This window comes from Hoplias malabaricus, chromosome X2, assembly GCF_029633855.1.
Source record: "Hoplias malabaricus isolate fHopMal1 chromosome X2, fHopMal1.hap1, whole genome shotgun sequence".
NCBI classification, from domain to species: Eukaryota; Metazoa; Chordata; class Actinopteri; order Characiformes; family Erythrinidae; genus Hoplias; species Hoplias malabaricus.
Window position 1 is genome coordinate 30,440,171 of NC_089819.1, and position 13,848 is coordinate 30,454,018.

The window sequence follows — 13,848 nt, forward strand, 5'->3', positions numbered from 1 at the left end:
CAATTGCTGCCTAGACACCATGGTTGTGAGGACACTGATCATCCACAGACGGAGGCATTATTAGCATCACTACCTGACACATTGTGGTCCACAGGACCAGATGATGTAGGATACACTAATCAAACACCTGTCTCTTTTTGTATGAATATTACACAACCAATTTGGATTCCCCAATATAAACACAAGCCAGATGCTGTTGAATCTTTGGATAAAACGGTCCAGGCTTTGGTGGAGGCCGGAGTCCTGGAACCGTGTCAATCAGCACGGAACACACCGATTCTGCCGGTTCCGAAAAAGGAGCCTGGCCAATATCGGATTGCCCATGATTTAAGAGCCGTGAATGCAGCCTTGGCTACTGCCACTGTTCCGGTTCCTAACCTGTACACCGCTCTGTCGGAACTAGGTCCAGACATGAAATGGTTCACTTGCATTGATTTGGCTAACGCATTTTTCTGTATTCCACTGGCGGAACACTGCAGAGATATATGTGCATTCACACATAAAGGTATACAATACAGATACACAAGATTACCTCAAGGTTTTGCTCTCTCTCCAGGATTGTTTAATCAGGCCCTGAGGGGGAGACTGGACTCATGCCAACTGCCAGAAGGCTCCTTATTGATACAATATGTTGATGATATTGCTTTGGCGGCTAAAACACCGGAAATCTGCCTTGAAACAACCAAGGTGGTTCTTCAATGCTTAGCAGACGCAGGGTACAAGGTATCTAAACAGAAATTACAGTGCTGCAGATCTAGGGTTACTTTCTTAGGGAGAGTAGTAACACGGGGTTCCACGGGCTTGTCCGCCACACACCGGTCCGCTATACTGTCACACACAAAACCTGAAACTGTGAAAGACATGTTAGCATTTTTAGGACTGACTGGCTACAGCAGACAATACATTCCTGACTTTGTCGGACGTACACAACCTCTTAGAGACATGGTGAAATCTCTGGGGATGAGAAATTTGTCTGGTAAGCTCACCTGGACGGTGGCGTCAGAACAAGCGTTTATAGACGTTAAACAAGCCTTATCCGTTGCAGTTGACTTAGCCAGACCTGATTTTTACATGGGTGTTTCTGAAACAGACACTGTGATTAATGGTGTACTGTTTCAGGAAAAGGGGGAAGGTAGAGCAGTACTAATGTATTTAAGTGCCCCATTGTACCTTATAGAGAGGAGACAACCACAGTGCACAAGACATGTAGCAGGACTGACCAAATTAGTACAGAAAACAGCACACCCATTGCGCATTCTAACCACACACAGAGTAGTAGCGTACATAAACTCACAAATTTTCACACTCACTCCATTGAGACAGAGACGCATTCACAAAGCATTGACTGCACCCAACATCACCTACACACACGAAGGAGTTAATATGGCAGATGGGATGCTGAAAGGTCCACCACATGAGTGTGAGGAACAGGTGGAAATGCAAGGAAAAGTAAGACCAGACTTACAAGCCACACCCATTCCAGGGTCATGGAATTTATGGACAGATGGGTGTGGGTACAGGGCAGATACAGGTGAAGTCAGAGCAGGATACGCAGTAGTTCAGGAAGCAAAGGGGGAAACGCATGAGTTTCAGACAGTTATTGCAGACGAGGTGAAACAAAACCCATCGGCACAGAAGGCAGAACTGCTAGCAGTAATTTCAGCATTAGAAATGGCAGAAGGAAGGGACGTCACTATTTATAGTGACTCAGCGTACGTAGTCACAGCTGCGCACGTAGACATTCCACATTGGAAGCAGGTTGGATATGTCACAAGCACAGGGAAACCAGTCAAACACAAGACAGAACTGATGCGATTAGAAGCAGCTATACACAAGCCAAATAAGGTAGCGATTGTGAAGTGTAAAGGACATCAAAAGGGAGACACAATAATAAACAGAGGGAATGAGGCTGCAGATGAGGCAGCAGAAAGAGCAGCAGGATACACGGAACCCATCAACATGCTTGTGTTGGACTCCAGTGTACCCTGGGAACCGATTCCCACAGGGCAAGGGCTTAGACACATACAGGATCAGGCAAGTCCAGAAGAAAAGTCAGCATGGCTAGCAAAAGGAGCTAGCCCAAACAGTCAGGTGTGGACGTCACAAGAAGGACAAGTAGTTTTACCAATGTCACTAGCAGAAGCAGTTTTAGAAGAGGCACACACCGTGGCGCACGTAGGAAGACGACAGACACTGGAAAATCTAAAACAATGGTGGCACCCATACATGTCAGCATTAGTGGTTGATCACATCACTAAATGTCAGATTTGTAACACACAGAACGTAGCAAAAGCATTTAAACTAGCTCCAGGAAGGTTTCCATTGCCAGATTCTCATGGACATGAGATTCAAATGAATTACACAGATATGATTGACCCCATTAGGAGATATAGATATCTCCTGGTCGTTGTAGATAGATTCTCGGGGTGGGTAGAGGCAGTCCCCACTCTGAGGGAAGATGCAAAATCAGTCTGTTTCTGATTAATTGTTGGATTCCGAACCATGGGTTTCCTAGGGAAGTTTTTTCAGATAACGGGAGTCATTTCACGAGCAAAACACTGCAGTGGGTGGAGCAGTCGTTGGGGCTGCGCCATAGCTATGGTTGTGTGTATCATCCTGCCTCACGAGGTCAGGTGGAGAGGATGAATCAAAATTTGAAATCAAAATTAGCTAAGACTACACTGACCACGGGCATGAATTGGCTTGATGCCCTACCAATTGCCCTGATCAGTATTCGGAGTTCAATTAATAATCCCCTTTTGAACTGGTCAGAGGCGTAGCATTTCCAGGCCCAAAAAACAAGACTGAGTCCTAATGCGGGCTCGCCTGGGACAAACACAGATGAGTATCGTCAACTGTTTTTGAAACTAAAATCAGTGTGTGAGGAACTATCTGTGCAGGTACGGAGAAACAGAGGAGGAGACGAGGAGCATGAGATACCTCCCGAGGTGGCCGTCACTCCATGGGTGTAAATGAGAGTCATCAAGAGAAAGTGGTCAGAACCTCGCTGGACAGGCCCATTCCGGGTGACAGAGAGAACCAGCCACGCGGTACGACTCAAGGGTAAAGGCAGCTCATGGTACCACCTGTCTCAGTGCAAGCCAGCACTGCCACCAGAGGAGCACCAGACGGAGAAGCAAGCATCTAATTAATAACAAGTGCCAGCTGGACATTCTGTGAACAACAGGTGTCAACGGAGAGCTGTCTGAGCTGTTGAAGATCCAGAACACATTATTATTTTCTTTATAGGTTGTCGTGGACTGTTCTTCTTTTTTACAGGTTGCTTGGACTGTTAATTTTTTTCCTTTTCTCGCAGGTTGAACTTTCTAAACAAATTGTAAAAAAAAAAAAAAAAAAAAAAAAAAGCACCCTGTAACTTTAACACTTAAACATATAAGGGTTTAGATATAAGGGTATATAAGGGTTTAAAAGGGGGTGTGACAGGACAAAATACAGACAACATTACCAACCAGTACTTCCTCCTGATATTCCGATATGGCTCCAGGTAACCATAACCATTACTCTATTGAGTATAATGATAATAACACTGGCCATGGTTTTCACACAGGAACAATTAACAACGGTAGAGGGAACAGTTGTCAATATTTCAGCAATCGTACGCCCGGCAAACGCGACAATTAAAGACCCGACATCACAGCTAAATAGAACTAAACGATCAACCATCTCTCAGCCTAAATCTAAATGCATCAGACGCTGGGGAGGTATAGAATTAGACTATCATTGGGGTGAGACAACCGCATGGACAGTGAACTTATGTGAAGTGGTTAAATGTGGTACAAATCAGCTGGGGCATAAGGGGGAGCCGGTGTATTTGTGTTGGTCTCGTGACGACAATATTAAATCAAAACACCGACCAAGCAGCTTATAAGGCTAAATCTTGCAACAAATGGGAAGATTTGATGAGGTCAACACATGTTAACTGGAATCCGACTACACGTTGGGCGACTCGTAAACAGGAGAAATGGGAAAAACTTAACATACAGAGGGATAATGGTCCAATAACCAATTTGATAACTATTGCATTGGAGTGGCAAGCCGACCCTAATGGGGAAAAGTCTTCAGCATTTTTCATAGGGGTGGGGGTAGATGTAAGTGGTAATGACCCTGTGGGATGGATTAAGGTCAGAGTTAGAAATAAACCAACAGCCGACACCGTTGAGGACACAAAAAACATGACAGACAACACTGGGGGGAATCAGTCTATATTGGGAACAGATTATTCTACATGGGCAACCGAACAAATCGTAAAATTAAGCACAGGGTTTGAAGGGAGTAACGTATGGATTAGATGGATAAATGCGCAAGCAGGAGAAGCTAACATGGACGGGTGTATAGCATGTGCGGCAGCCAGACCAACATTGTTTTTAGGTCCAGCAAAATTATTTCCGAGGTAAGACCCAATAGGGTTTAAGTGTATGATTAACTTAACACATATGGCTAATCCAGCTAATTGTACTGCCTTGGTAAACATTTTTCCAGTCATAGCAAACAACACCGGTTCAGGGCCGTTCAAAATTCCTGAATCAGGTAACTTCACTTGTTTTAATCATACAGCAGGTGACGTGACACGGAGTACAAAACACTTAGGTAACATAAATCCTAAATGGTGCCACACTATATTTAATCATGACTCCGGTAACTATATAGGACCATGGGCTAGAGCAGGACTGTATTATTATTGCGGAGCGTTAAATCTATTGCTAAGACTACCTATGGATAGTCACGGCCTTTGTGCTACGGTTAGATTAATTTCCCCAATCACTATGTATGGCACGCACAAACCCACTCCTAATCACAATAGGCCTAGACGATCAGGTGACAATGAACTCGACTTAACTAAAAACACACCCACTTATATAGACGCGATAGGAATTCCTCGCGGAGTGCCAGACGAACATAAATTGGTAGATCAGATAGCGGCAGGATGGGAAAGTATTTTCATTTGGATCACACCAAACAAGAAAAAGAAACAAGAATACAACTGAGGTGACTACACGCATTCTTTCACTACACTGCACATCCTGAAGGTCCTTGTTGTCCAGGCTGCCAGTGATATTTCCATCATTGTTGAGGGCAGCGAGGTATTGGCAAAAATGTGACAACACAGCAGAGGCTTGCAAACTGTTGATGGAAATGATGTATGCCATGAATCTGAGCCTAAGTGTCAAATGTGTACTTCCACATGGTTGAGGAAACTCAAACTGTTGTAAAGTATCCTTGTGCCTTGTAGAAATGCTTTTTTTTTTTTTTTACTTTTCCAAACCTATTTTAAGCATTTTCTTATTTGGCCTAAATTACATATTTTTAAAGAAAATTCTGAATGTAAAAGGCAGTTCTTAGGGTGTAAAACCAATTATGTTTCTTTGAAATAGTTGAATGTTATTTGGATTTAGGAAATTATGATACTGCCGATTTCAAATGCCAGTTACAAATGTATTTTTTATATTGATTTTATGTATTGTTTGTATACATTGCAATTGCTGTAGGTTTACATTGTTTCAAGGTTGTATGAAAAGCACAGTTACTGATCTCATTGCATTGAATGTACGTACACTGTCAGAAATGTTTTCAATGTGGTGGTACCCTAAAGGGCACATATTTGTGCATTTATTTAGGGAACATAATTGTAGATTTTAAAATCGTGTTGATTTCATACACCCTGTTTCATCTCCAGGACTTTTATTATGTTTTTTGTTATATGACACATCTCAATAATGAATGATTACAAATATGTATCTCTCTATCTGGAGAAGAGAATGCAATGTACCTTTAAGGAAACGAACTGGACTTTTAAACACTGTTTTTTGTTTTTTTTCTGAGAGTGTAAGTGGTTATTTAATAAAGCAGTAATTTCTCCATGAATCTGATTCTGTACTTTTCTGAGGGAAGGGAGGGTGGAGAGGGGGAGTGTATAGAAATAAACTAATACAACAAGAAATGAACCAGATCTGGGCTGAGTCTGGAATTTACGGCGTACTTCTGGCTCAAACTCGGTCGTGGTCCGGTTATTGCGATTTAGTTATGGCTTGCCGAACTAGGGCTGAGTCATTTGAGCCGCGCCTCAGCCACAACACTCGGCTGAGTCTGGGCCGACAGTTTCCAAGGCTATCGGCCCACTCTATGGCCATTCATCATGGCTGAGACAATGCCGGCATCAGGCGAAGTATTTTTGTTCCGGCGTGCGTGATTTGGCCCGTGTTTGGTCCGATGCAATTTAGCTAGCTGGGAAGTTGGCCCCACATGTCCTAAAACAACAGTGCCACCTAGCAGTAGGTTGTTCGCCTGCTGGCCACATTTGTGAATCAGGCTGCATTTGTATTTGGATCGGGTGAAATGCGAAAGCAAAGTCTCAAAATTCAAAAACCCGCAAGAGGAAATTACCAAATGCACGTCACAGATAGCACGTGAGTGACTTGATCCACAAGTGCAGATTCAACCATTTACAAATAAACTTTAAATTTGAGACTTCAACTTTACAAATATTTGCAATGTAAATTTAAACAAATGTATTTTTTTTCCCATAAAATTGTGATATATCTATGAAAATAAAAAACATGTATTTATGAGTATAACTGTATTTGTACATTTTGCAGACTGTGAGACACAGATTGGGATGTATTTATTTGTGAATAGTGAAACATACTTGTGTTTAATTTATGGATTAACATTTAGTAGTTTGAGACTAATCTCTCTCCTTATAGGACTGTCCTTGCTGACACGTCTTTGCAAAATTACGGGCAGTGCCTTTTGACTGGTAGACAGGGATGGTGATTCCCCTCTTTAAGAAAGGAGATCGGAGGGTGTGTTCCAGCTTTAGGGCATCACACTCCTCAGCCTCAATGCAGGTGTAATGTGGAAGAGCGTCCAGCTGATAGCAGAACCTCAGATCCAGGAGGAAAAATGCAGATTCCGCCTTGGTTGTGGAACAAAGGACCAGCTCTTTACCCTCATTAGGATACTGGAGGATGCATGGGGGTTTGCTCAACCAGTCTACATGTGCTTTGTGGATCTGGAGAAGGCAGTCCCTATATAAACAGAGCAAGAGTCTGGTTCATTTGACTGTCAGAAAGTTGGTTTCCAGTCTGAGTTGGACTCCATCAGGGCTGTCCGTTGTCAACAGTTCTGTTCATAATTTTATGGACAAAATTTCTTGCAGTAGTGAAGTGGAGGAAGGTGTCTGGTTTGGTGGTCTCAGGATCCCATGTCTGCTTTTTGTGGATGTTGTAGTCATGTTGCCTTCATTGAGCTGGGACCTCCAGTTCTTGCTAGACCAGTTTGCAGCCAAGGGTGAAGTGGTGGAGATGAGAATCAGCACCTCCAAATCTTAGTCCATGGTACTCAGTCGGAAAAAGAGTGGAGTGCTCTCTCCAGGTTGGAAATGAGATCCTGCCTCCTCATGTAGAGGAGTTCAAGTATCTCGGGATCTTGTTCACGAGTGAGGGAAAGATAGAGGTTGACAGGTGGATTGATGCGGCGTCTACAGTAAGGTACAGGTCAGTTGTGGTGAAAAGATAGCTGAGCCCAAAAGCAAAGCTCTCAATTTACCGTTTAATCAACATCCCAACCCTCACCTATGGTCATGAGCTTTGGGTCATGACTGAAACAATAAGATTGCAGGTACAAGCGGCTGAGATGAATTTCCCCCACAGGGTGTCTCGACTCTCCCTTAGAGATCAGACATGCAGGAGAGACTCAGACTGAAGCCGCTGCTCCTACATGTCAAGGGGAGCCAGTTGAGGTAGTTTGAGCATCTGGTCCGGATGCCTCCTGGAAGCCTTCCTGGTGAGGTGTTTCAGGCATGTCCAACAGGGAGGAGGCCCCGGGGAAGACCCAGAACACACTGGAGAGATTATATGTCTCGACTGGCCTGGGAACGCCTCATTATACCCACAGAAGTGCTGGAAGAAGTGGCTAGGGAGAGGGAGGTCTGGTTTCTTTACTTGGACTATAAGTAGTGGACAATTGATGGATGGGTGGATGGATGGAAAAGTTGATATATTTTATTTAAATATTACTTTGAAAACAGTGTTTTCAAATCATGATATAATGAACCATGGTAATAAATACATGGGCATTGCCTTCCCAGACCTTGACCTAGGCCCTACAGAAACCCTGTGTTATGAGCTGAAGTAATCTGAAATTCGTGGAGAGATTCTGTATGGAGGCCTCAGATCCAGGTCAGATGCTTACATTTTGTTCCCCAATCTCATTCAGCTACATTCAGAACACTAATCTAAGCAACGGGAGGTTACACTATTATTAAATATACACAAGTATTAAATAAGAGATGCCACAATCATGGCACACATAGACTTGAAAAAAATTATTTTCCTCAATGGATAGATGGACAGACGGAATATGAGAACAGAATTATATTTTTTATATAATTATTATATTATAATTTTTTTATATACCTGTACTTCAAAAAGGTTTGAAAAATGTGAGTATTCTATTGCAAGATCAAAAGGACATGTAATAAACATATCTATATATCTCTCTCTAATATATATTATGCCCATATTTATTATGGATTCCAGTATTTAAGAAGGGCACTGCAGCATTTGGGGCCTTCCTAAAATAAAAATTATATATATATATATATATATATATATATTAGTGTTTTATATTTTAGTCATATTTTAGTGTTCAATGAATGAACTAATAGATTGCTCACATTCACAGCCAGATCCAGCCATAATCAGCTTATCTTTAGGAAGAGTTTGTCTAACCCTCCTCACAACCTCAACACGCTCTTCTGCAGTCATGTATGGGAACTCTCCATTTGAGCCTTGAACCACAAGACCTGCCATTAAAATAAAACAAGCAAACAAATTAAAATTCAAAGAAAATTAATGTAAAGAATAGTGTCAGTGTCTGTTATTAATAACATGAACGCATTATTTGGTTGATACCTGGTTTAATCCTCTTACACATCATTGTGAAATGTGAAGTAAATTAATAATGAATAATGAGGAATGAATATGAAAGATTAAAAGAAGCTCATGTATCAGAAGTGATGCATGAATTTATAAATGTATGTAAATATTTTTTTTCTAATCTTAATCTAATGACGCCTACATGATTTAGATAAATTTGATAATACTTACCTCTAAAAGGTATGCTGGCATACTTCCATATATTTTCATCCAGGCTTTTATAATCTATATCTCCCTCCTGTGTAAACGGAGTGGCAATGGGAGGATAAATGCCACTTATATCAAGCCTTTGAGTGGCATGATTACTAATGCCTCTCCACACTAAATTACTTTCTTTTCTGCAGAAATGACTGAAACTTCTGGCCAGCAACATGTCTCTGTTTTTTGATCTGAAAGCAAAGGAGACAAAGCACAAAGTAGCTTAGTCCCTTTCAGTTAATGTTTAACAGCACTATAAATAATGTCCAGGAACATGGTTACCAGTGAAAAGCCTGTTGTTAAATAGCCTAAAGATCAAGTTAAAATCATGAAAAATGTAAAAAGACACTGTAACCTGCAGGGTTAAATGGATGAATTGGTTGTATAATAAATAAAATAACATTTGATAGATTCATACAAAAAAGTTGCACAGTAGACTGCCAGGTGTATTAATGTTTAACAAAACAACTTAACAACTTACACCTTTGCCCCTTTTCTGAAAAATTGTCTTTTTGTGTTTTTAACTGAAATAAGTAAACATACATTGTTTTCATGTTTCAATTTTACCATATTCCAATGGTCAAGAAATTCACTTGTTGAACTTGAAATAATTTGTTTTTTACATTTTCAAAGCCAAAATCACACCAAAAAAAAAATTTCACCATCAAATCAAATCAAATTTATTTATATAGCGCTTTTCACAACTGATGTTGTCACAAAGCAGCTTCACAGAATTCCAGTAAGACTAAGATTTGAGATGTAAAGTGATGGAATTAGTTTTGAACTGTTTTGTGTTTGTAAAGTAGAAAATATGAAAATTTTGTGTGAAAATTAGTGTGGCTAATGACTCCAGCAGATCTGTCTATGACAGCTTTAACTAAAAGGAGAGAACCAGAAGGACACACAGACACGGGAGCATCCTGAAACACTGGCATCCCTCCGCTCCACCGTCAACAAACCTGAGTGATCGCGAGAAGCAGCGGGACGACAGCACCAGCGTCTCAGTTTACTATAATTCCCTGTGTCCATGGACCCCCCGGATCTGCCGCCTTTATCTATGTGGGAGCATTAGCTACCAAAAGATAAACTAAACAGATGTGTTTTTAGCCTAGATTTGAAGATTGCGACTGTGTCTGAGTCCCGAACATTTTCTGGAAGATCATTCCAGAGTCTGGGGGCTTTATAAGAAAAGGCTCTTCCCCCAGCTGAGGCCTTCTGAATTCTGGGAACAATTAAAAATCCAGTATTCTGTGATCTGAGTGAACGTGGAGGCTCATAATAGGAAATTGTATCTTGAAGATATTCAGGAGCAAGCCCGTGTAGAGCTTTATATGTTAATAACAAAATTTTGTAGTCAATGCGGAATTTAACAGGCAGCCAATGAAGTGATGATAAAGCTGGGCTGATATGTTCAAATTTTCTAGTTTTAGTGAGGACCCTAGCTGCAGCATTTTGAACTAGTTGAAGTTTTCTTAAATTGCTGCTGGTGCATCCTGACAGTAGTGCGTTACAGTAGTCAAGCCTTGAAGTAATAAAGGCATGTACTAATGTTTCTGCATCCTGAAGGGATAAGGCATTTCTAATCTTAGCAATATTGCGAAGATGTAAAAAAGCTGTCCTAGTGATACTACCTATGTGTTGATCAAATGATAAATCCGGGTCAATTATGACACCAAGATGTTTTGCTGCTGAACCAGGTTTAACTGGAAAGTCAGCTAGATTTAAAATTAAATCTGATAATTTATTTCTTGCCACTTTTGGACCCAAAAGCAGGACCTCTGTTTTGTTGCTGTTTAGAAGGAGGAAGTTACGCAACATCCAGCCTTTCACGTCTTTTACACAGTCCTCTATTTTCTTTAATCTGTGTTTGTCATCGGGCTTGGCTGAAATATACAATTATGTGTCGTCTGCGTAACAGTGAAAGTTAATGTCATGGTTTCTTATAACTGTGCCTAGCGGTAACATGTATAATGTAAATAATAATGGTCCTAAAATAGAGCCTTGTGGAATTCCAAATCTTACTTTAGAATAATTTGAATTTAGATTGTTTACTTTTACGAATTGATAACGTTCCGTTAAGTAAGATTTGAACCATAATAGGGCTGTCCCTGTGATTCCAACCATGTTTTCTAACCTTTCTATGAGAATATTGTGGTCTATGGTATCGAAGGCTGCACTTAGGTCAAGAAGCACCAACAGGGATACGTGGCCTTGATCAGAGGCAAGAAGAAGATCATTTGTTATCTTGACTAGAGCTGTCTCTGTACTATGATGTTGCCTGAATCCAGATTGGAATTTTTCATATATATGATTCTTATGTAGATATGAACTAAGTTGTTGGGCCACAGCTCTTTCTAAGATCTTGGACAGAAATGGCAAATTTGAAATAGGCCTGTAATTAGACAGTGTACTAGCATCAAGATTTGGTTTCTTGATCATAGGTTTAATAACTGCTAGTTTAAAAGCTTTGGGTACATGGCCCAGACTAAGGGATGAGTTTACTATAGTTAAAAGAGGATCAATAATAGCTGGTAGTACTTCTTTGAGCAACTTTGTGGGAATTGCATCAAGTGTGCAAGTTGTACAGTTTGCGGAGGTGATAATCTTCTCTAGTTCTAATTGTGGGAGTGGGTAAAAGGTTTCAAGTCTTTCTTTTACAGTTATATTATGTTTTATTTCATTCACATCGGGTGGCAGCCAGGATGGACTTGATCCTGTGGCTTGAGTTTGTTGTCTAATATTCTCAATTTTATTATTAAAAAAGTCCATAAAATCTTTACTGGTGAGAGTTGCTGGAATTAGTTGTTCAGAACCTGCTTGATTTTTTGTAATTCTAGAAAACACACTAAACAGTGCTCTCGGATTATTTTTATTATGGGAGATCAGCGAGGCCAGATATGCTGAGCGAGCTTTAGTGAGGGCATTTCTATACTCTATAAGGCTGTCCTTCCAGGCAGAATGGAACACTTCAAGCTTGGTTGATCGCCATTTCCGCTCTAGTTTTCGTAATGTTTGTTTTAAAGTACGGGTCTTAACATTATACCATGGTGCGAGCTTTTTCTGTCTTATACTTTTATGTTTAAGCGGTGCTACCTTTTCTAAAGTAGATCGACAGGTATTTTCTAGGTAATCAGTTAGTACATCTTAGACCCATCAAGACTCCATGAAGGCCTCAACATCAAAATAAACCTAAAAAATACCCTGCAGGTTGCATTTGTCATGGTTTGACATGGTTCACATACATGAAATAAACTACTGGACATCAAAATGGCATAATGTTCTTCAGATTTTTTGCTTAACCCCACAGTATTTTCATGTTTTTATTTTTTATTACATATTACAATAGTGTCTACACCAAATAACAGCTAAAAACACCATCCTAAAAATCATAATAGGCAAAGACTAAAATAATGAATTATGGCATTATATTTTTAAATAAATTCCCAACTAAACTACTTTAGAGATGCTACATATAGCTACTTACAGGTCATGCTAGTGTTTTGCTAAAACTCGAGTTATATTCCCCATAGCTTAGACCCAGAATTCCTAACATCTACAAAATGACATTACTTGAGTAGTGGCTTATTACATAAAATAGTGCCTTATTATAATGATTTTGAAAATGAACATTTTAACAAAAAATTGTAAACCGCAACAAAATGACACTCTATAGTGTATTTGGTTTTACAGTATGGGCCTTACAGTAAAGACACCATTGAGATTGTTAAATTCAGCACAATATTTGATGACTGTCACTTTGACCACACTCCCTTACTTTTCGGAAAATTCGTTGAGAATTAATTTAAACAAGCATCTAAAATAACATTAAACTGTGAGGTCATGAGCTTGTGCTTTGTGAAGAAGGAACAGCCATTGGCTCATGTTTAATGCTAATTACGTCGGAAATACTAACAGTTATCCAATATTAAATATAAATAACACTTTACCACACCGCACTGTTACAAACGACGCTGAAGTTAGCTCCTTTTTCTCAGTTTCCAATTCGTTTGACGTTAGCTCCTTTTTCGCAGCCTCTTATTCGCAAACTGAAGTTAGCTCCTTATTCGCAGCCTCTAATTCGCAGACTGAAGTTAGCTCCTTATTCGCAGATGCAGATTCAATGAGCCGCAGTGAACGAATGGGTGTGTTCAATGTGCACATAATGCTGCGCATATTTTTTTGTACGCTTCATGGACAAAAGAATAGCAATAAATACAAAAATTAACAAACTATTTCCCTTCACAACACATAAAACAAGCCAAAAACTCTCTGCAGTTTAAAATACTTCATTCATTCATTCATTATCTGTAACCGCTTATCCAATTCAGGGTCGCGGTGGGTCCAGAGCCTACCTGGAATCATTGGGCGCAAGGCGGGAATACTCCCTGGAGGGGGCGCCAGTCCTTCACAGGGCAACACAGACACACGCTCACACATTCACGGACACTTTTGAGTCGCCAATCCACCTACCAACGTGTGTTTTTGGACTGTGGGAGGAACCCGGAGCACCCAGAGGAAACCCACGCGGACAAAGGGAGAACACACCAACTCCTCACAGTCACCCAGAGCGGGAATTAAACCCACAACCTCCATGTCCCTGGAGCTGTGTGACTGTGACATTACCTGCTGTGCCACCATGCCGCCCCAGTTTAAAATACATTTGTATTTAATTAAAAGTAATTAATAATAATAA

General features: G+C 40.5%; 1 protein-coding gene across 1 annotated transcript in view; it reads right to left on the bottom strand.

Moving 5' to 3' along the window:
• LOC136677331 (4-hydroxy-2-oxoglutarate aldolase, mitochondrial-like) overlaps positions 1–13,221 on the bottom strand; it is a 160,287-nt gene extending 147,066 nt beyond the window's left edge. The window contains exons 1-3 of the mRNA XM_066654850.1: positions 13,103–13,221; positions 9,129–9,346; positions 8,696–8,824 (exon numbers count right to left, since the gene is read on the bottom strand). Of these exons, the coding sequence (XP_066510947.1) occupies positions 8,696–8,824; positions 9,129–9,330 (331 nt within the window). The 5' untranslated portion in view covers positions 9,331–9,346; positions 13,103–13,221. The remainder of the gene's footprint in view (positions 1–8,695; positions 8,825–9,128; positions 9,347–13,102) is intronic.
• Between the last annotated feature and the right edge of the window lie 627 nt (positions 13,222–13,848).